Raw genomic sequence first — 23,113 nt, forward strand, 5'->3', positions numbered from 1 at the left:
CCTTTCCTGGGACCAGCCAGAAAAATGAAAGTGCAATGTTAGCTGAGAACAAGATTGGGCTTCAACTATGATGTGCAACTTAGCTAATAACCTACAGAGAGCCAGACCTAAATTTTATAATTATACCAATAACCCAATTATATTAAATGGGTTACTGTTGATGTAACAATTAGAACTCATGGCCCAGCCCCTCTCATGTAGAATGACAGGAACTGGGAGAGCTGTCAGTTCTGGCAAGACTGTATACCGGATTTTAAAGAGCGAGGAAAATAAATGGTCTATTATACATTCAAAGTGAGATCTGATCTAACCAGTAGGAATGTCACCTCCTTGACTGCAGCAACATCAATTTACGGTGCAAATTTTCTTCATATAGGCCTTTCTGTTGATACAACAGCAATCTTGAGTGCTATCTAATGCCACAAAATGATGATAAACACAAACGCACGCTTCCACAGAATGGGAATTCAATACTTGAAGTATACAGTACTTAGAACATTGAATAAACAAATGTAGTTTACAGTCCACAGAACAGATGACATTGGGATTCTTTTCTATGCCCTGCAACAACTTATCAGATCAAATTTAAACAGCGCTCCTTTGCAAGGGCCACTGCTTTACTAATTAATTGGCAAATACTTTATGCAATATTTCAACCTTAATGTTTTTTGACTCATCACGTCAATTGCGTACCTTCACTGCAGGTGTGGTATGTCAAAAACGGCACACACCTGCCGACCGTGCTCTCTCTTCTCCACATCACAGGCACACACTGTGCCTTTTTAAAATTAAGGAAGGTCCACATGACTATGGCTGATTATATTCAGTTGCAGAAGATAACTAACATTATGTTTGCCATTGGGGTGTTCTGATCAAATGGTTCTGACACTATAATTAGTTCCATCATTTAATTTGCACCATGAGTTCTACCTAAAGGGAAATTGTATTCAATAAGGCCAGTGGCTCCAAATGTTTTCATTAGTCAGGCAAAAAGACTAAGCAAAAAATCAGAAGAGTTAATAAAATTGACAACTAAATTCCTTATGAAAACAGTGGTGGAATTTGAAAATGACTTCACACATGGTTCACTTCAAAGGACTCAATCATTATTTCTTTTCATATTCACTATATTCCAATGATATAAATTGAAAAAACTGCTCAGAATGCAATCATTTTCAGAAGCATTGTATGAGAGCTTTCTAAATCATTACCCCGAAATGGAAAAAGCATTATACTATTAAAATGCTAAACTTAGAAACAATTTTCAGACATAATTATATTGATCTTCATTATTCAGCGAAAGTGCAATAATCGAAATGGAATAGTGCCAGCTGTCAAAAACATTTATGCGCGACTAAAAATAAAAAAAACCCGGAAAAACTCAGCAGGTCTGGCAGCATCGGCGGAGAAAAGTACAGTTGACGTTTCGAGTCCTCATGACCCTTCAACAGAACTAAGTAAAAAATAGGAGAGGGGTGAAATATAAGCTGGTTTGGGGGGTGGGGGGGGGGGGGTGCGGCACAGGCGCGCGGAGAGAGAGAGAGGGAGGGGGCGGGGGGGTGGTTGTTGGGACAAGCAAGCAGTGATGGAAGGAGATTTCCCCCACCAGGATGATCTGAGGACTCTCAGCTAAATTCCATCCCCCATTTATGCATGACTGTTTTCTTCATTAATTTTGGGTTTCTCAAAAGTCAAAACTGGTGGCCTTAATTGGACAGTCACAATTGTGGTTGGTTTTAAAATTTTAAATCAGAACCACAATGTTACAGAAATCAATGCTGCAGTGGACATTTCTAGGACAGAGTCGGATTCCAGACTTGGGAGGAATCAGTATATTCCTGGAAAATATACAGTACAGCAGGCTGCATGCTGGAACCTATATTGCTCTCAAGTTTGAGTTGTGGTGAGGACTGCTGCACCATTGCAATCTTGCATGAAAGCAGTCAATAGCAATGCTCCAATAACTATGTCTTACCTAATCAAGAGTGTTCTTACATCAAATGCCTTGGTGCAAATGGGGCTGATCCAGACAAGCAGGTCATTAAAACCATCAAGTATTCGGCAAGCAGCTGTCAGTTGCCGTTGTGCTTGCAAGTACTGTCCATTCTAAAGGAAGCAATTTGGCCACAGGAATTAGCGCCTCTGATTGCTCAAACCCATATCTCCTGTGACTCATCCAGCTCTCCTTCACCTCACTTAATTCATCACTTTAACTTTAGTCTCCAGAACATTTCAACTGTTTACCAAGCAAAATCAAATGGATTGATAAACTTTCCTTCTCATGAACTCAGCATTTTTGCAGGATGAAATATTTATTACCGGGAATGGTTCTATAGATCAGGATTGTGCTAATGCCAAGTCCTTTGCTATCCTGAATTATCTCAAATGAAATCACTATGTATATCCTGTTTCTCACCTCCAATTCCAAATCTCACATTGTTTACATTACACCCAGAAATTGGGTCCCAGGCCTAAGGGCCACACTAGTCTCACACTACCATATTTAAATACCCTGAGATTGCAATCTCCATTACTTCACCCTCACCATAGTTGAAACCCTTTTGCTACATTAGAGTTTGACTGAGGTTCAATGATGGCACCATGAACTCTACCCAACACAAACTCCAATATGTCCTAGGCTAAGTCCTGCCACCCATTATTTCTAATCTTAGACTTGGTCCCATTCATAGGTCCCTCCAAGAACTCTTTCCCCACCCCCCCCTCCCCTATTTCTGTAACCTCATCCAGACCTACACCTTAGTCTCTGGCCTATGATGCTCTGACTAGCCTGCTGTGTCTCCACATTCCCAGCAAAACCATCAGCCATCCCGTGTTCTTGATTCCGCACCTAAACCTCATTGCCAAACTACCTCTATTTGCATATTCAAAAGCTTCTTCTGTATTCAGGCAGCTCTCTCAGTGGCAACTCGATGCTATATAAAGTGGCTTTGGACGTTTTGCTACTTTAACAGACGTTATATGAGTGCTAATAGCTAGAATGCTGGTGCCTTGCACTTCTAAACAATATATATCACAAGGATTCTTCTTCAGTTCTCTGCCTGAAGGCAAATGCAACCCGCAGTGCCATGATCTCCACCAAAGGTAGGGCAAGGTCCCAAATCCACCCCAACCAGAACGGCGATCAAACCCCATGTTCTTGGCACCAGTCTGATCCACATCGGTTGTCCAGCGACTGAGCCAATCGGCTCCTCCAAGGAATCAGAGTTGCTGTGGCAACATGCACATTTACATGCAAAGTGTAGTCTGGAGCTATGGAGAGCGATGGTAGAGGCTTCAATTTTCTTTCCATCACATGGCTGACTAGGAATTTCTCCAGCTCTTATTGTCATTGGCACATACATATTGGAAGGATTTACAGATTAATATCCAACCTATCTGGCCACTTTATGAACACACCTGCTTGGCATTCAAGTCCTGGAGTGGGACTTGAACTCAGAGCTTCTGGCTCAGAGGCAGGGGCAATACCCATGGCGCCACAAGAGCTCAATATGGGTCCATGCTCAAATGTATCATCTCCCACATTCCTTCACTTTCTTGTCATATCTCTCACATTAATATGCTCCTCTACTAATTATCCAACCTTATCCCTCTTTTACGGATGGCTCCAAGCCCTCAGTACCAATCATATAAATCATTGCATCTTCGTCTCCTATGTGCACTTCAATGGCACATTGTGAATTTTGTTTCATTCAAACATTTGAGAGAATTTATTTCAGGTCTCTCTCACATTTCACCAATCTCTTAGCTTTAATGGCTCTACCCTCAATTCGTGTTCCTCTCAGATGTTCTTGACCTCATTATGCCTTCCGACCTCATATGGAAGGCCCACATCTTCTCTATTGCTAAAGCTGACACCAAGAGATATTGCTTTTCTTTTGTGCTAAACATTTTTGTTTTCCCTTTAACAACTAATAATGCCAAAAGAATCTAGTTTAGACAAGACTTTGACAATAACAGAATGATCAAATTGAATCCTGAGGTTTGTGAAGTTCAATGCAATTATTTAACAGTCCCTGTAGATTAATGTGTGGAAAATTCAATGGTGTTCAAATCACTTGGCAACTGTCAGGAGCTGCTTATGTGCATTTTATGACCCCCCTCCCAATGCCTCTCTCACATTTGGACAGACAGCAAGAAAATGCATGACATCTGACAGTCCCATTATCAATACCATTATAACTGATGCTTCTCATAACATCACTTGTCTTGTTTCCTAAGGCACAAAATATAGCAAGCTACACATTTCTTCTCTTAAGGTGACTATGCAAGTGCAAGCAGAGAAGCATCTGGCATAGATGCACTGGGACAGGTGGGTACAAACAAAAGGTCAGTCCCACAGAACTGGACAGAGGCCATGGATAGGTTGGTATGATCAATCACATCTAAAGCTGCACAGAGGTTGAGATGCTATGCCATAGATGGAAACTTCCTCAAAGGTATTCAAAAAGACAGTTGTGAGAGATTAACATGGATTTGGACACAATAACATGTTCAAAAATCTCAGCAAGGGAAGGGAGGTAAGAGATGAGATGGTATTTGGATGGTATGAGTCAGAGGTGGGTTTTTTGAGAAGAATATGATGATGGTGGTTTGGAATGGGAGAGAGGTGTTGTCTGAGAAAAAGGAGTAATTAACAATGTATGGTTAAAAACAAATCTCAGCATTCTGCCTCAGCAAAGGGCAATCAATGGCAAAAATGCTGTTTGTGCACTTACAGCTCTATTTTTTCCTGATTTCAAACAAACTCTGAGCCACAGCACTTAAGTTCATATGGTTTTCTTTTAGAAACAAAAAACCCTCTAGGCTAGAGAGCATGGCAATAGCAGGGGCAATAGTGAATAATAAAAGTGAAAGACAATGGAATTACTGCCCTGTTCCAAAATTAACCATTTAGAAATCAGCAAATTAAACATATCCTCAATTATATATTAACACTAAACTATCGTCTCTTGGATTTAAATTCCCTCCTTCCCAACTCTTATTATATCCTTATTTTCCTAAAGACACTAATTCCTTCCAAACAGTTCATAAAAGCCAATTTACATTCACATAGCGACTTGAACATGTAAAACTTTTTACAGAGGCCTAATCCACAAAAAAAATGATGCCAAATCAAAGGAGGAGGAGAGGTGGAGAAGCATAGAGCTTTATGGAGGGAATTCCACAGTGTAGGGCCTGGATGGCTGAAGGAAAGGCAACTACTAGGAGATCAAAGGGAGTGAGGTTTACACAACTGAGTTAGAGAAAGCAGAGATTGTAGGGAGTTGTAGGCTGGAGAAGGTTACAAACATAGGGAGGAGAGAGACCATGAAGGGATTTAAATACAAAGATGAGAATTTTAAATTTGAGGCAATGGGGGACCGGAAAACAATGTAGATCAATAAGCAATGGGGTGATGGATGGATGAGACTTGGAAAGGTGCAGGGTATACACAGCAGAGCAGGAGAGAAGCCACAGTACATCAAGTAGTAGTGACAATTATTGCATATTTGGAGTTCTTTAACATTCTATCTGTAACGATGCCACACATTGCTTGTAAATATAAACTTGTCCACTTTAAACCCCTTTCACACAACCGAACACATCAGTTGCAGTTAATCAATAACAATCACAATCTAATTAATTGTTTGTGACAATAATGCTATATTTTTACAAGAAACTAGGTCACCATTCATGTTCTGTATCTCAACCTAACTACATGACGTGCCTCAATCTTACTTAAACAAAACTTACAGCATAGGGCTCAACTTCTGCAAAGGATGTAAAACTAAGTCATGGCTTGGGTGTATTTTCACACACAAACCATTTCCTCAACAATAATGAAAAAAAATTCAGAACAGCATGCAAATAAAGTAGGGCAGATTTTCTTGCTCCTGAGCATGAAGCTGTTGGATTGCCTACGTGTAGAAAATATAGGCAACAGAAAGGAGTCATGCACCTTAGAGAAACCATTGCTGGGGATGTTTTGGTTAGCAATAGGCAAGATTGAAACAATGCGGGGGTAGTTCCAATGGACAATGGAGGAGAGCCATTGGATGAGAATGCTGTAGCGTTGAGCGTTGACTGTGTTAAGGAGGCCAAGGAGGAAAAGTGTCAAAGTCACAGCAGGATGCCATTTGTGACTTTGATTAGGGTTGTTTCAATGCTGTGGCAGGGGCAGAAACTTCAATGGGTATTCAAGTATGGCGTTGTAGTAAAAACAGATACAGATTTGGGAGACAATATGTTCATGAACTTTGAAGAGGAAAGGGTTTTCCATCCATTAATTTAGACAGATGAAAAATCAGACAAGTTCGCTTACAAGCGTGTGCTCTTCCCAATTTGATTTTCTTGCATTCACTTCACCTAGATCATCCACTAGCATCCAGTAGAAAGGCAAAGAAATCTGCCCCTAGGTCTAGCATTTCCTAAAGAGGAAATATGTCATGGAAACAATCACTTTCTCATATAAATGTCTCCCTTCTGGTTAGGCCTTGCACTTTTAATAAACACAATTAAAAATACTTAACCTAGTTTTTTTTTAATTTAATGGCATGAGACCATTGAGCAGATAAGGGTTCAAGGCTGTTTTTCAAAGGACTTACACTACCACATTGTTTGACCCTTCAACATCAGCAGGAATGCTTCACACTGATTACAGGTAACATGACTAAAGTGGTCACCAAAGGAAAATATGGCAAGTACAAGTATCTTCCATTCAATTTATACAGATGTTGCTAACTGAAGATAATTAAAATGCTTCAGCAGAACCTTAAAAGCATGAGAGAGACAGGAAAAGGCAGTGGTGCTATTGACACCAAAAATACATTAAAAAGAAATACAAGATTACTAGTGAAAACTGAATAGGTAAGGTGTTTATCCATTCATTCATACATTAGCTAATTTTCTCTTGCACAGGTGCTCAATGGTCTCATGCCATCAAATTAAAAAAAAACTAGGTTAAGTATTTTTAATTAAGTGCAAGGCCTAACCAGAAGGGAGACATTTATGTGAGAAAGTGATTGTTTCCATGAAATATTTCCCCTTTTGATTTTGTTTGTGAGAAGTAAAAAAAAAGTGAAGTATTGGGTTGAAACAGCAACCAGCTATAGTACAAATCAAGAGAAGTTATATTGTTCTTATATAAATAATTGGTTCAAACTCCATCTCTAGAAGTCTGTGCAGTCTTGTTACCTAATCATAGGAAGGACGTTACTGTCCATGATATGGTACAAAGGCAAGCTTCCAATTCTCAAGGTCATGAGAAAAGATTACACAAGGTAGCCTTGTTCCCTTCTTGGAAAATGAGGAACTTCAGGATGACTCAACCAAGCTTTTCAAGGTTATGACGGGAATTTATGAAGCTAATCCAGTCAAATTTCTCAATACCAAGAAAATTACAAGTAAAATCCAACAGAGCTTTAAAAAAAAGGGGGTAATGGACTTGTAAAATAGATTACCAAGAAAATTAGATACACCTCCAGAGAGAAAGAAAGAGAGAGAGAGGGAGAGAGAATCACAGGATCTTAACGGCACAGTAGGAGGACAATCACAGAATTTTAACAGCACAGGAAGATGACATTCGGCCCATCATGTCTGCACTGGCTCTCCAAATGAGCATTATGACCTAATGCCATTGCCCTGCTTTTTCCCTGTATCCTTGCACATTGTTTCTATTCAAATAATCATCAAATGTCCTCTTGAATGTCTCGATTGAACCTGCCTCCACCACACTTCCAGGCAGTGCATTCCAGAACCGAACCACTCGTGTGCAAAAGTTTTTTCTCATGTCACACTTGCTTCTTTTGCAAATCACTTTAAATCTGTGCCCTCTCATTCTTAATCCTTTTACGGGTAGGAACAGCTTCTCCCTATCTACTCTGTCCAGCCTCCTCATGATCTTGAACATCTCTATCAAACCTCTTCTCAGCCTTCTTCTCTCCAAGGAGAACAGTCCCAATCTCTCCAATCTATCCTCAGAGCTGAAGATTCTCATTCCTGGAACAATTCTTGTAAACCTCTTCTACACTCTGATGTGTTCAGAACTGTAGAACTGTTCAGAACTCCAGAACTGTACACAATATTCCAGCTGAGGAGCTGAGGTCTAATGAGTGTCTTATAAATTCAGCTAACTCCCTGCTCTTGTACTCTATGCCCCTATTAATAAAGCCCAGAATACTATATGCTTTATTAACTGCTCTCTCCACCTGTCATGTCACCTTCAATGATCTATGCACATATACACCGAAGCCTTTCTGCTCCTGCACCCTTTCAAAATTTCACCCCTTATTTTATATTGTCTGTCCATGTTCTTTCTGCCAAAATGCACCACCTCTCACTTCTCCACATTGAACTTTATCTGCCACCTATCTGCCCACTCCACCAACTTGTCCACGTCCTCTTGAAGTTCCACACTGTCCTCCTCGCAGTTCACAACACTCCCAAGCTTCATAACATCTGCAAACTTTGAAATTGTCCCCTGCACACCAAGATCTAGGTCATTAATATATATCAGGAAAAACAAGGGTCCCAATACTGACCCCTGGGGAACTCCACTACAAATCTTCCTCCAGCTCGAAAAATATTCATTGACCATTACTCTCTGCTTCCTTTTTTTCAGCCAATTTTGTATCTATGTTGCTACTGTCCTTTTTATTCCATGAGCAATAATCTCTCTCTTTGTGAGAAAAGTTAAGTGGGGTTGAAATAAATCAAACAAGGCAAGCTTCCTGCTCTTTGTTTCTGAACCACTTTCTTATGGAACCACTCCAACTGGGGTTCTCAACCGGGGGGTCCACAGATGTCACAGGGTCTGTCAAATAAGCATCTTTCAAAAATAAAATCCTTTTAAAAATCCCATTCTGCAAACACAAAAGAGACTGTTCACTACCAATGTCAGTGGCACCCTATTTATGACTATGAATGAGACTGCAAAATAGACCATTTTTTAAAGACCTTCAAAGAGAATTTAATTTAACATGCTAACGAGCAGTGGGTCGATGCAGTGCCTCCACCAGCGATTTTGAAAGAGAGAGAGAGGAGACCCCTCTCCTCTCCCAAATCCGTTACCGACAGTTCTCAGTAGGCTCTTCTCCCCACCATGTTTAAACTGGCTAAGCCGAGCAACAGTCCGGTGGGGCTTGACATCCAATTTGTGGGGTTATGGGCTGAGAATTAATCAGTGTCGACAAACATCTGGTCAGCTTCACTTTTCGCTCTTTGTGGCTGACCGCTTTGTTCATGTTTAAAGCCAAGCACAGCACAGGCAACTAATCAAACTGTTTGTTGCCACAGCCACCTGGATCTTATCTCAGGCTATCATTCATGCAAGGTGCGGACAGCCATAAAAGCTGACCTTTTTTGCATTGGGAAGTCAGCTGGAGATCAGGTGTATCCCATATATAGTGAGCCATCTGATTTTCAGTCGTTTGATCTTGCTGTGCATGAATTTGGTGCTGGATTTTTAACCACGTGGCAGCAGCCAATCTCAAAAAATAGTGTTGTCTTACAATGGATCTGTGGAGTATTCTTGACAGGGGAGGAGTGCCTCAGGGGCAAAATGGAGGACCCCTTGGTTCATGCACACTGGTTTAATTGTAACCAGATGCTGCACCGACAAACTACAGACATTACTCAGGCTGAATTCATTTTTCACCATGACATACACACTGATTTTTCTAGCAAGCAGTACCTGGACAATGACCAGGAACATTAATGTGCAACACTCTTCTTTTCTCTGCAACTTTGGAACCCCGAATCCAGATTGAAGCATGGTCAAAGTTGTCCAGGCGAAGATCAAACTGGAGTTGTTCCTAATCTACATGGCTCAGTGCTTCATGACCTACTGCATCGATCCCTGAACCATTAAGGAAAAAAGAGCTAATTTAAACAGTAGTCTAACTCTTAGGTCCTGAATGTCATATTTCTGAACTAGAAATTATTACATTTCTAGATTCTTTAAGGGATACTGAAATAACTATTTCTGTAACTGGATCAGTAATAAGAGCTTACATATTTCTTTTGCTGAATCACAACATTTGTAATGCTATGGAACAATTAGTCTAATGCCATTCAACATGTTCAAGCAATCACCGAAGGTTCTACTTTCACAATTGCTTCAGCTGTTTGATGTTTGAGCATATAATCAGCTCTGTAAAAAAAACTATCATGCAAAGACAAGTCTTGCATTTCCTGGGCAGGCACATGCACGTACTCAACTGCATGTTTTGAATGGATCTTCCCAGCAGCCAGTTTTAAGTGAGCTCTGGAAATGTTACATTCAGCTTGTAATCAACCATGAAAAATCTGTTTCAGGAGCCAGGCACCAGTTGAGGTCTCAAGCATTGTAAAAGGTTCTAGTAAAAGGCAAAAATTATGGTCCCTTCATATTCCCGACCAGAGGTCTAAATATCTAGCCTTTTTTTTCCCAAAATTAAGTCCATGTGAAATGCTGAGACCCATAGGCATTACAAAAGTTGTAGACGATAGGACAGAAGACAATGCCAATCATGAAGTAGAATTTAGATTTTTCAAAAATTATTTTCACAATATGGGCATACTGATTATTGCCCACCCTAGCTGCGCAAAGTTTGGCTGGCTCTCTTTGTATTGCAGCAGTCCCTGCAGTGATGGTGTTCCCATAATGGTATTATATAGGGAATTCCAGGAGAGTGATCTCTTGACAATGGATGAAAGGTGAGACACGTCCAAGTGAGGATGATAAGTGACTTGCAGGGGAACCTCTAGGTGATCCTACTATCTCCTGCTTTGACTCGGCACTGCATCTTTGTCTGATTATTCTTTTGCGTGAGAAACCTTCGAATTATCATCAGGTTTAAACTATACAGGAACACCAGAGCACATCCATTTGTGAAACAGAACGTTATAACCACAACGGAAGCCATTTCAAAGGTGAAATCATCATGATGCAAAGCTGGCAATACCTCTTCAATGATACCCAATGTCAGATATGTGAGCTTTTTGTACTTTTTATACTCTTATTATAAATTTTTATAAACATTTATATGCATTTTGAAAAAGCTCTTGACGAAGAATTAATTTTAGATGTGTGCTTCAGTGGAAAAATACTGCTTGCATGGCTTAAGTTATCAAAAACCACATTCTCACAAGGATGGATAACCAAAATAGGAAAAAAGTAAAAGAACAGGTCTCCGAACTATATCATAAGTTGTGGAGAAAATGTAACAGAAAAGCAGGATATGTTTTGCAGAAAATAGAGAAACTAACGAACTTTGGAGCTAATGGGTGAAGGAGTCAGCCGGTCTGGCAGATGTCTATCCAGAAAGAAGCTAACAATAGACTGCTAAAGAACATGTTGTTTGGCACGTACCCGAGGTCAAGTGACCATAAGTAATGAATTAATCGATGGTGAAATAGCAGACCAATCAAAGCAGTGTTAGGTATACATTAATCAGGGTACAACAAGTACACCAGAATACAGGAAGAGCCACTGGTTACAGCAGATAAATGAAACAGACCTAGAGGTCATGGCACAGATTTGAAGTCATAGGGAAAGGCAAGAAAATAACAGTCATGAGCCGCCTGTACACTAGTGTCAGTGGGAAACAAGAACCATCTCAACTTCGACACTGATTGCCTTGATTTGTTAAGTATAACATTTGTTGTTTAATAAATTGTCCTGATAGCACTGCATCAACAGTCTCCTTATCCAAAATTTATTGCCTGATCACTGAACTACTTAAACCAAGTTAAATGGCAACATTGATGAAAAACAGAGATTGTCAATTCAATTTTAGAGCAAGCTACTTGTTGATTATTCTCAATGGTTTATGGGGGAGCTTCATATTGTTTCAGGGTATGCTATTTATCTGAGTCAGCCTTCACTGGTGAGGAGGCTATACAGAATTGGCTACAGTCAGATTGTACAAGCCTGAAAGCAAAATCTCTAAGCTGCCTCATTCCTAAGAACAGTAAAGGGTCAGTGACATGATTCCTATTTGAGGGAGATGACTGACTACATCGATAAATTTGAGAACTTCTTCCAATAGATTCTAAAGTTTACAAAATCTTTTGAACTAACTCTAACAATTTGTGTCAAGTCAGTTTCAATAAAAATCATCTTCCTTATTTCTAAAAACACATCAATTACACATTAAACAGAGTATCAAGTCCTTTACTCTTTAAATTCCCAATTTAACAATACAAAGCACTTTATAATTTAAAGTTAAAAAAACATTGCAACTTAAAGAAGAATTGCTAAGTATGTACTTGGATAAGCACGAAAATGCAATGATTCAAAAAAGCACCAATAGATTCTAGCTGCAAAAAGCATAACTTAGTATGTCAGTTTACAAAATACTTGTAACCATTTTGCAGTTATTAGTGAGACTACATCTCCAATTGGAAGTTAATCAGAATATTTACCATATAAATTCTGCAAAGCTATCCAGTCAATAGTGTTATATTAGTACAATGTCAGCACCACAGCAGTGAAAACCACCAGGCTGTAGATGTTAAATTTGCAAGTAATGCGAGATACCATGACATCATTGCACTGCCATCTGTGCTGTTCTTTTACACAGCAAGATTCTGTTCATTTTCAGCAAGAGAATATGTAGCAGCAGTCACTGTGAGTATCAGGTCCTTTAGATATTTCTTTAAACAAAATTAACAACAATATCATGTTTCGACTACATAGCTTGTGTTCAAATCAGTTTTAACTTTGTATTAAAGCAAGCTGTATGAAGTAATTTATAAGTGAAAGCACTCAGCTCAATGCAGCTCATGTAAGGCAGAGTCAAAAAACAAACTTTCCCAACCTGGCACATCAGTTCTTTGCCGATGTTAAACTTTAACCAGGTCTTCTAACTTCTGTGAATAGTTTACTTGCCAAGAAGGTAAAACACAGCCAGCAGTATAACTTAGCAACTGTCATCTAAGCTGGTACCAAGCTGAAACTGGTAGCTGCAGAATCACAGCACCATTTTAAAACAGCTATAGGGGAGCCAGTAAAGAGAGAGGAATGAGGGAATACTGCTAGAGTTTGTAAGATTAATCAATTGTAACTGCAGTTTGCCTGTGCAATATTGAAGTATTTTCTGATTAGTGAAAACAGCAAGATTCTTTTTCAAACAAATCAAAATGCCAGCTCATAATGTCTTCATAACCTGAGCATTAAAAGGGAGCTGGATGAGTTCCTGAGATTGGTCAACATACTGTATATAGGTGGGTCACTGTGGAATAAGCCACTTTGCCATTGCAGTCTTCTGGAACTTGGTCATGGAGCCAATGGTCCATTGTGCAGATGCCAGCTCTTTGAAAGACCAATTAATCCCATTCTTCTACTCTTCCCCCATGGCTCTCCAAATCTTTCCTTTTCAAGTACATATCTAAATTCCCTTTGAAAGCTGTTGTTGAATCTGCTTCCACCACCCTTCCAGGCAATGCATTCCACATCATCACAACTCACTGCATAAAAATAAACTCATCTTCCATTTGGTTCTGTTTGATTGCCTTCACAGGTCATAGAGGAATTTCTCAGTTGATCTAGGGTTTTCTTCCAAGTTTTTTTTGCCTCTCACAGATTGTTGGTGTGTGGAAGGAAGGTGGGTGATGTACAGGAGCTGCACTATGGCAGTATAGAAGAGGTGCACTGGACTAGCTAATTGTTCCTGTCCTTTTTCATAAGTTTGAAATCGTTATTTCTATTGTATTGCATTTAAGTACAGATACAGGTCATTCAGGCCAACAGTTCCATGCCGGTATTTATACTTTGCATTAGCTTCTGTCTTCAAGCCCATCAACACATCCTTTTATTCCTCCCTCCCTTCTGCTTATCTAACTTCCCCTTAACCTCTGCTTATGTTAGTGAATTCTAAATTCTAACCGCTACTGGATAAGAATTTTGCTCCTGAATTCCCTGCTGGATTTATTAGTGACATTCATGGTCCCTTTTCTTCTATTTATAGCCCCTGTGCTGCAATACAGCTATGTAAAAAAAAATAGTTATTCCCAATTATTTGAAAAGAGAATTTTATATGGCTAGAAAATCTTGCGACACATCACATAAGCAGCAAACTCTTGAAGAACTGTTTGGTTCTTCACTGATGCTGCCTGACCTGCTGAGTGTTTCCAGCATTTTCTATTTTTATTACGAGTCACAAAATCCTGATTATGCTGATTTAATTGTAAAATTACAATGGCTACAAAACTCAAGATGATTGGCTCACCCTTCAACAGCATGACACACACATTAGTGTTTCAAGCAGACAATGGAGCATGTGTAGCCATTAACTCAAAAGACTCATCTTCTATTGGGTGGTCAGTTAACTTACTGATTACATTCATCAACTCTGCAAATTGTATGAATTTGGCATTATGAACAGGTTTAAGTAATCTTAATTTTGTAGAACACAGGGACTGAGAAAGATCAGCAATCTCATTCCTTAAAAGATCTACATTTTACTGACAGTTAAGTGTGAAACAGCTCCCAGCAGTTTCTAGTGATGATAAGTCTGATTCGCTGTGTGAGTCCTAGTGTCACACCAGTTGCAGAGTGCCTTTTATTGGGTAACTAACTCACAACATTTGCTAATTTATTATTAAATCGCAGGAAGGAAAACATACCCCACCAAAAATATGATTTTGTCCGCATTGTACATAATTATAAATCCCACAATGTGAGCATTCCCTGATGCAACATTATTAACTGTGCTTTTTTAAATTAGGAATTCATATAAACATTGCAAATGCCCTCCATGACAAGTAGCTTGCTGACAGATCTTAACGATATTGTTATATAGTCCACTCTTGATGATTCAAAGTCATCTCTTGTACTAAAAAAAAACTGAATTATCCAATAAGGTTGGAATTTGGTGCTTAACAGCTATGAATTAAGAGAAATGGTCCAAAGTTACTTATTGATTATAATGATGAGGTACTTATAGGCAATTCATGCATTTAAACCTGCTATGATGACATTACCTCAAGGAGACTGTGTGCAGGCATGCAGCAAATGCACAGAGCTCATTGGTCAATGTCAACTAAGAAAAGGCAAAACCCCAAACATCAACAAACCTCATTCCTTTAAACTAAATATTGCATATATACAAAATATCAATGCAGTAATAATTACATCTGTGCCTCTAGATGACACTTATAATACTTACCTAAACCCAGAGATCAGTTGCCTCCGCCCATTATCCATAACACTATGGCTCCTGATAATCAGTTGCAGCCTATCTCTAAATAAGTCTGCAACAAAGGCTATTTATTGATAAATAACCCTTGGTGTGGAATGCTGCCATGAATCAAGTACAGGAAGCCCACGCAAAAAGCTAACATAAACAACAATCCAAACACAAAATAAAACTCTACTTAAAGTTTAAACCTTTCAAATTATTTATGAAAAAGGTTGATTTAAGGTAGTAATTTAGTCTATGATAGTTTTCAGCCACTTGAACTCATGTCAGGGCTTATAGGCGTGGGGTTAATCATTAGCAACCCAAAATAGGCATTAAAATGATCCATGTTCAGTTACTAAATGCAGCTAACAAAAGTAATGGTTTATTTTGTAACTTCATGGAAATTTTGATAACTACATAATAAAGAACTCTCTGAACTGGTGGAGGAATATGGCTGAGGGAGGAGTTTTACCATTAGCTTACACAATAAAATAGAAATCAATTAAGAGCTGGAAAGCATAGCTCAAAGAGAACTACAAGTGACGAGTAGAAGAAATTTAAATATTACTTTTAAAGTTTCCCAGAATTGCCTTTATCATCTAAAACATTAATGGCAACTTGGACTGCTAAAACTATTGCATTATTTTACCAACTGGGCAATACAGAAACTCTTCCACTTAACATTGATTTATAAGGATAACAGAACAGATTTACTTCTCTGGAAAGACCAAGATTGTTCAGAGAAAAAGGCTGAGGGGCGACCTGAAAGGAATATTTTAAATTTATGAATGGGTTTATATGGTGTCAGAGAGAAAATGTTTTCATTTTTTCCACACGGTGGGCAGAATTTTATGGCCCCGTTCAGTGGGGACTGGGCTGTAAAATGCCGCGAGACATTATAAACATTGAGATAAAAACAAAAAAACTGCGGATGCTGGAAATCCAAAACAAAAACAGAATTACCTGGAAAAACTCAGCAGGTCTGGCAGCATCGGCAGAGAAGAAAAGGGTTGACGTTTTGATTCCTCATGACCCTTCGACAGAACTACTGTCGAAGGGTCATGAGGACTCGAAACGTTAACTCTTTTCTTCTCCGCCGATGCTGCCAGACCTGCTGAGTTTTTCCAGGTAATTCTGTTTTTGTTTATTATAAACATTGACTTCAGTGGGAACGTAAAATCCCACTGCCGTAAAATTCTGCCCAGTCAGTGGTTAAGATCGGGAATGCATGGTCCAAGAGTGTCTAAGGCAGATGCAAATGCAGCTCTGAAAAGAGAACTGGATAACTATCTGAGGAGAAAAGATTTGTAAGGCTAAGATGACAAGGTAGCTAAGTAGCTCTTACTGAGAGCCAGCACAGATATGACAGGCCAAATGGCCTCCTTCTGTGCTGTAACCATTCTATGATTGTGGGGAACTCCAAAGAGATTACAGATATAAAATTACTGACTGATAAACCCAACAGAGAATTCAGGACAAACCTCTGTACCCAGAGTGGTGAGAATATGGAACTCATTACCACAAGGAGCAGTTAAGGCAAATAACAATAGATGCATTTAAGGGAAAGCTAGATGAGAGAGAAAGGAAGGGGAGGGAGGAGTGCACTGATCGACTGAGACAAAGTGGGGGCTGGTGTAAGGATGCTCATGTGGAGCATAAACGTTGGTATGTGTGTATACCTCAGGAAGGAACTGGGTTGGGCTTAGCTGGACCAATGGACAGTTACAGGTACCCAAACACTCTACCTAAGCTAATACATATTGCATGGCCACTTACACGATACCAGAAGGCAAACAGCACCTATGTAACCATGCCTCAGTCACTGGTAGGACAGAAAGGCATTAGAGGCGTTTTCGTGAACATGATATGTACTTTAATCTGTTTATTCTGTCCTATCCAAGGTTCGACATGTAGGGAAGAATATTTCCTCAGTTTGTTTTGGTCACAAAGTTATAAATGCATGCATGAAAAATACATGTAAATTTATTATTAATCAATCTGTGGCAAGTGAGCCAATTCTAGGAGTCGAGACTTCTGTTGTGCCTTACTAGTCGTTTGCGGAGGCAAGAGGAATTCAACAATACGAGTAGTTTACCGAACTGTTAACATTTCGATAATGAACAGTCTGTACGACTTGTTCTTCGACCACTCAGAACTCACATCAGCAAGTGACAGATAATTATGATATGGTTGTGAATAGCAGTATCAAGGCCAAATTCCAAATTAACTTTGGAATCCTATGAATGCTGGACAAGCACTAAACCAGAATTCATTCAAGTGACTTAGTCTTATTTTTCATTCAAATAGGTTATTCATCACACAAAGCAACCTGACTTTGTGTATATCACTCCCCGCCGACTACCCTCAAAAAACACACTCTGGAATGGGCAACCAAAAAAAACAAACTTTTTCTTTTTCATGTTACAAAAGCAAAATCTGACTTGACTCCCTCACAATTTACAGTCCTTCCTGCAAAGAACCATGTTGTTTTAGCTAATGGACTCGGCCCTGGGTTCAACTCCACATCCTTTGTTCGACAATTAATGTGGAACCCAGGGCTTTTGTTGCCAATAACTAATGTCAGGAGAAATAACATTAGTTCATGTTATCTCTCACAAGATGCCATTTTTGTTCTGTTTAGCTACCATTGGTGCTGATGTTAAGAAACCAGCAGCACCAGTGAAGAACAACACAGAAAAGCATGTTAATTCTCAAAGCAGCTGGCCCCAGACTGTCATCTCAGCCTGGATCTACCACAACTATCTAATAATTCAAAATTACCCAATTTCAAAACTACCCTCTGTTCATTTATCTCAGCTTGGGGAGGGGATGCTTCAACTGACCTTAGTAAACCATTGCTCAGTAGAGAGTTGGTAGAAGAGAAGTTAGGGGGATGCTTAACTGACCTCAATAAACCATTGCTCAGTAGAGGTTTGGAAGATGAGAAGTTAGCCAGAACCTCCCTCAGAATGAGTGATGCCTGATCCCCAACCCAACCCAGAGCCTCGAAGGCGACCCAGAGCCCCTAAGGCAACCCGAACCCCCTGTGCCACCAGGGTTGTTTCCTCATTCCCCTACCCAACAGCACTGGTACACTTCCTCATACCCCATTCCAACGGTGTAGCCTACTGACTTTGACCCATGTGCATCTCTTCCTTTCACTCACCACCACCCCCCTATGCATCCAGCTGAGGGTAGGAGTGAGGGGTGGTGGTGGTGGTGGTACAGTTGCCATTGTGGGCGTGGGGATTGGAGTTGGCTCTGGGGGTGGGGTATGGAATGGAGTTGCCCCTTGATGGTCAGGATGGGTATTTGGAGGGGGGGGGGGTTGTTGGTGTCAGGGAGGAGATCAGGGATGGGATGAAGGTGGGGTGAGGTGGGGTGACGTAGGGGCCATCAAAGGTGGGGGAGATGGGGGGATTGAGGATTGAACGCAGGGCAGGCAGGAAAGGAAAGGGAAGGAAGAAGAGGTGGGGGTTGGATTGGAATAGTCCTTGTGGGTGAGGGGAATCAAGATCAGTGTGAGGGCGGGGTACGTGGAGGCTCCAGGGCGGGGAGAAGCTGTGGACTGGGTTGTCCCCGGGGGCAGAAGGATGAGGAGGCTCCAGGGCGGGGGTGGTTCGAGTTGCCCCTCACCCCGGGGGCCGGGGTCTGGGGGCCGGGGGCCGGGGTCTGGGGGCCGGAGTCTGGGGGCCGGGGGTCTGGGGGCCGGGGGCCGGGGTCTGGGGGCCGGGGGCCGGGGGTCTGGGGGCCGGGGTCTGGGGGCCGGGGTCTGGGGGCCGGGGTCTGGGGTCTGGGGGCCGGGGGCCGGGGTCTGGGGTCTGGGGGCCGGGGGCCGGTGTCTGGGGGCCGGGGTCTGGGGTCTGGGGGCCGGTGTCTGGGGGCCGGGGTCTGGGGTCTGGGGGCCGGGGGCCGGTGTCTGGGGGCCGGGGTCTGGGGTCTGGGGGCCGGGGGCCGGTGTCTGGGGGCCGGGGTCTGGGGTCTGGGGTCTGGGGGCCGGGGGCCGGGGTCTGGGGGCCGGGGGCCGGGGGCCGGGGTCTGGGGGCCGGGGTCTGGGGGCCGGGGGCCGGGGGTCTGGGGTCCGGGGGCCGGGGTCTGGGGGCCGGGGTCTGGGGTCTGGGGTCCGGGGTCCGGGGGCCGGGGTCTGGGGTCTGGGGGTCTGGGGGCCGGGGTCTGGGGGCCGGGGTCTGGGGGCCGGGGTCTGGGGTCTGGGGGCCGGGGTCTGGGGGCCGGGGTCTGGGGGCCGGGGTCTGGGGTCCGGGGTCTGGGGTCCGGGGGCCGGTGTCTGGGGTCTGGGGGTCTGGGGGCCGGTGTCTGGGGTCTGGGGTCTGGGGGCCGGGGTCTGGGGGCCGGGGTCTGGGGGCCGGGGGCCGGGGTCTGGGGGCCGGGGTCTGGGGGCCGGGGGCCGGTGTCTGGGGGCCGGGGTCTGGGGGCCGGGGTCTGGGGTCTGGGGGCCGGGGTCTGGGGTCCGGTGTCTGGGGGCCGGGGGCCGGTGTCTGGGGGCCGGGGTCTGGGGGCCGGGGGCCGGGGTCTGGGGGCCGGGGTCTGGGGGCCGGGGTCTGGGGTCTGGGGGCCGGGGTCTGGGGGCCGGGGTCCGGGGGCCGGGGTCTGGGGGCCGGGGTCTGGGGGCCGGGGTCTGGGGGCCGGGGTCTGGGGGCCGGTGTCTGGGGGCCGGGGTCTGGGGGCCGGGGTCTGGGGTCTGGGGGCCGGTGTCTGGGGGCCGGGGTCTGGGGTCTGGGGGCCGGGGTCTGGGGGCCGGGGTCTGGGGGCCGGGGTCTGGGGGCCGGGGTCTGGGGTCTGGGGGCCGGGGTCTGGGGGCCGGGGTCTGGGGGCCGGGGGCCGGTGTCTGGGGGCCGGTGTCTGGGGGCCGGGGTCTGGGGGCCGGGGTCTGGGGGCCGGGGTCTGGGGGCCGGGGGTCTGGGGGCCGGTGTCTGGGGGCCGGGGGTCTGGGGGCCGGGGTCTGGGGGCCGGGGTCTGGTGTCTGGGGTCCGGGGGCCGGTGTCTGGGGGCCGGGGTCTGGGGGCTCAGTCTTCCCCCGCTCCGCTAACCCGGCTCCGGCTCCGGGACTTACCGTGACTCCATAGCGCAGGGCGAGGCCTCGAAGGGTGTCGTTGGGGCTGACCGGGTGCTGGATGTATTTCTCGGCCAGCGGGGCCGACACACTGGCCGTGCTGCCGTACGAGCGGGTCTTGGTGCGGGCCAGGCTCTGGGACAGCTCGGCCTCCGACTCGTCCGCTCCGCCGGCCCCGGGCGGCTGCGCCTCGGCCATCCTTCAGCAGCAAATCCCCCCCCTTCCCCCCCCCGCGGGCTGAGGTGGGGGGGGGCGGGCAGGAGGGGGTAAAGCGGGGGAGGGGAGGGGAGGGGGCCTGGGCCTGGAGACCGCGCCTCAGATGCGGCGGCTCCTCCTCCGGCGGTGACCGAATGACCGGGGGGAGCCTCCCCTCCGCCCGTCAGCAGCCGAACCGCCGCCAACTCCCCGCCCAGCAGCTTCCCTGAGGCGGCTGCCGGACAACAGCCGCCGTGGCGCAGTCGGTAAGGGAGCCGCCTCTGAGCCCGGAGCTCCGGGTTCGAATCCCAGCCCAGAGCCTGAGCCTGAGCCTGAGCACCGCACCTCCCCCCCGACAGCACTGCAGGGAGTGCGGCACTGTCGGAAGTGCATGTAGGAGACCGTGTGGCTCCCTGTGGAAAATCAGGGGGGTTTCTGCCAATACTTGTCCTATATAAAAAAAACTGATCTTTATTCCATCCCCGTTTGTGGGATTAGGCGCGAAATTTAACACCGTCATTACCACTTTTAAATGCTTGCATCTCATTGGTTTAAAGCCCCTTTGGGAAGTCCTGAAGCCATGAATGGTGCTGTATCAGTGTCAGAAACAGAAACAGAATGACCTGCAAAAACTCAGCAGGTCTGGCAGCATCGGCGGAGAAGAAAAGAGTTGACGTTTCGAGTCCTCATGACCCTTCGACAGAACTTGAGTTCGAGTCCAGGAAAGAGCTGAAATATAAGCTGGTTTAAGGTGTGTGTGTGGGGGGCGGAGAGATAGAGAGAGAGAGGGGTGGGGGGGGTGTGGTTGTAGGGACAAACAAACAGTGATAGAAGCAGATCATCAAAAGATGTCAACAACAATAGTACAATAGAACACATAGGTGTTAAAGTTAAAGTTGGTGATATTATCTAAACGAATGTGCTAATTAAGAATGGATGGTAGGGCACTCAAGGTATAGCTCTAGTGGGTTTTTTTTTATTTTATATAATGGAAATAGGTGGGAAAAGGAAAATCTTTATAATTTATTGGGAAAAAAAAAGAGAAGGGGGAAACAGAAAGGGGGTGGGGATGGGGGAGGGACCTCACGACCTAAAGTTGTTGAATTCAATATTCATTCCGGAAGGCTGTAAAGTGCCTAGTCGGAAGATGACGTGTAGTTCCTCCAGTTTGCGTTGGGCTTCACTGGAACAATGCAGCAAGCCAAGGACAGACATGTGGGCAATAGAGCAGGGTGGAGTGTTGAAATGGCAGGCGCCAGGGAGGTTTGGGTCATTCTTGCGGACAGACCGCAGGTGTTCTGCAAAGCGGTCGCCCAGTTTACGTTTGGTCTCTCCAATGTAGAGGAGACCACATTGGGAGCAACGAATGCAGTAGACTAAGTTGGGGGAAATGCAAGTGAAATGCTGCTTCACTTGAAAGGAGTGTTTGGGTCCTTGGACGGTGAGGAGAGAGGAAGTGAAGGGGCAGGTGTTGCATCTTTTGCGTGGGCATGGGGTTGTGCCATAGGAGGGGGTTGAGGAGTAGGGGGTGATGGAGGAGTGGACCAGGGTGTCCCAGAGGGAGCGATCCCTACGGAATGCCGATAAGGGGGGTGAAGGGAAGATGTGTTTGGTGGTGGCATCATGCTGGAGTTGGCGGAAATGGCAGAGGATGATCCTTTGAATGCGGAGGCTGGTGGAGTGATAAGTGAGGACAAGGGGGACCCTATCATGTTTCTGGGAGGGAGGAGAAGGCGTGAGGGCGGATGCGCGGGAGATGGGCTGGACAGGGTTGAGGGCCCTGTCAATGACCGTGGGTGGAAAACTTCGGTTAAGGAAGAAGGAGAACATGTCAGAGGAACTGTTTTTGAATGTAGCATCATCGGAACAGATGCGACGGAGGCGAAGGAACTGAGAGAATGGGATGGAGTCCTTACAGGAAGCGGGGTGTGAGGAGCTGTAGTCGAGGTAGCTGTGGGAGTCGGTGGGTTTGTAATGGATATTGGTGGACAGTCTATCACCAGAGATTGAGACAGAGAGGTCAAGGAAGGGAAGGGAAGTGTCAGAGATGGACCACGTGAAAATGATGGAGGGGTGGAGATTGGAAGCAAAATTAATAAATTTTTCCAATTCCTGACGAGAGCATGAAGCGGCACCGAAGTAATCATCGATGTACCGGAGAAAGAGTTGTGGAAGGGGGCCGGAGTAGGACTGCAACAAGGAATGTTCCACATACCCCATAAAGAGACAGGCATAGCTAGGGCCCATGCGGGTACCCATTGCCACACCTTTTATTTGGAGGAAGTGAGAGGAGTTGAAGGAGAAATTGTTCAGCGTGAGAACAAGTTCAGCCAGACGGAGGAGAGTAGTGGTGGATGGGGATTGTTCGGTCCTCTGTTCGAGGAAGAAGCTAAGGGCCCTCAGACCATCCTGGTGGGGGATGGAGGTGTAGAGGGATTGGACGTCCATGGTGAAGAGGAAGCGGTAGGGGCCAGGGAACTGGAAATTGTTGATGTGACGTAAGGTGTCAGAGGAATCACGGATGTAGGTGGGAAGGGACTGGACAAGGGGAGAGAGAAGGGAGTCAAGATAACGAGAAATGAGTTCTGTGGGGCAGGAGCAAGCTGAGACGATCGGTCTACCGGGGCAGTTCTGTTTGTGGATTTTGGGTAGGAGATAGAAGCGGGCCGTCCGAGGTTGGGCG

At 44.6% G+C, this 23,113-nt stretch overlaps 1 protein-coding gene across 3 annotated transcripts in view; it reads right to left on the reverse strand.

The window, feature by feature from the left end:
* The window catches only part of lysmd2 (LysM, putative peptidoglycan-binding, domain containing 2), a 98,334-nt gene extending 77,856 nt beyond the window's left edge, over positions 1-20,478 (reverse strand). For all 3 annotated transcript variants that reach the window (XR_005941424.1, XR_005941423.1, XM_041174818.1), the window contains exon 1: positions 20,236-20,478. Coding sequence is in view for 1 of the 3 variants with exons in the window: in XM_041174818.1 (XP_041030752.1) it covers positions 20,236-20,433 (198 nt within the window). In the remaining 2 variants the exon portion in view is untranslated. The remainder of the gene's footprint in view (positions 1-20,235) is intronic.
* Between the last annotated feature and the right edge of the window lie 2,635 nt (positions 20,479-23,113).

This window comes from Carcharodon carcharias, chromosome 26 (genome assembly GCF_017639515.1).
Source record: "Carcharodon carcharias isolate sCarCar2 chromosome 26, sCarCar2.pri, whole genome shotgun sequence".
NCBI classification, from domain to species: domain Eukaryota; kingdom Metazoa; phylum Chordata; class Chondrichthyes; order Lamniformes; family Lamnidae; genus Carcharodon; species Carcharodon carcharias.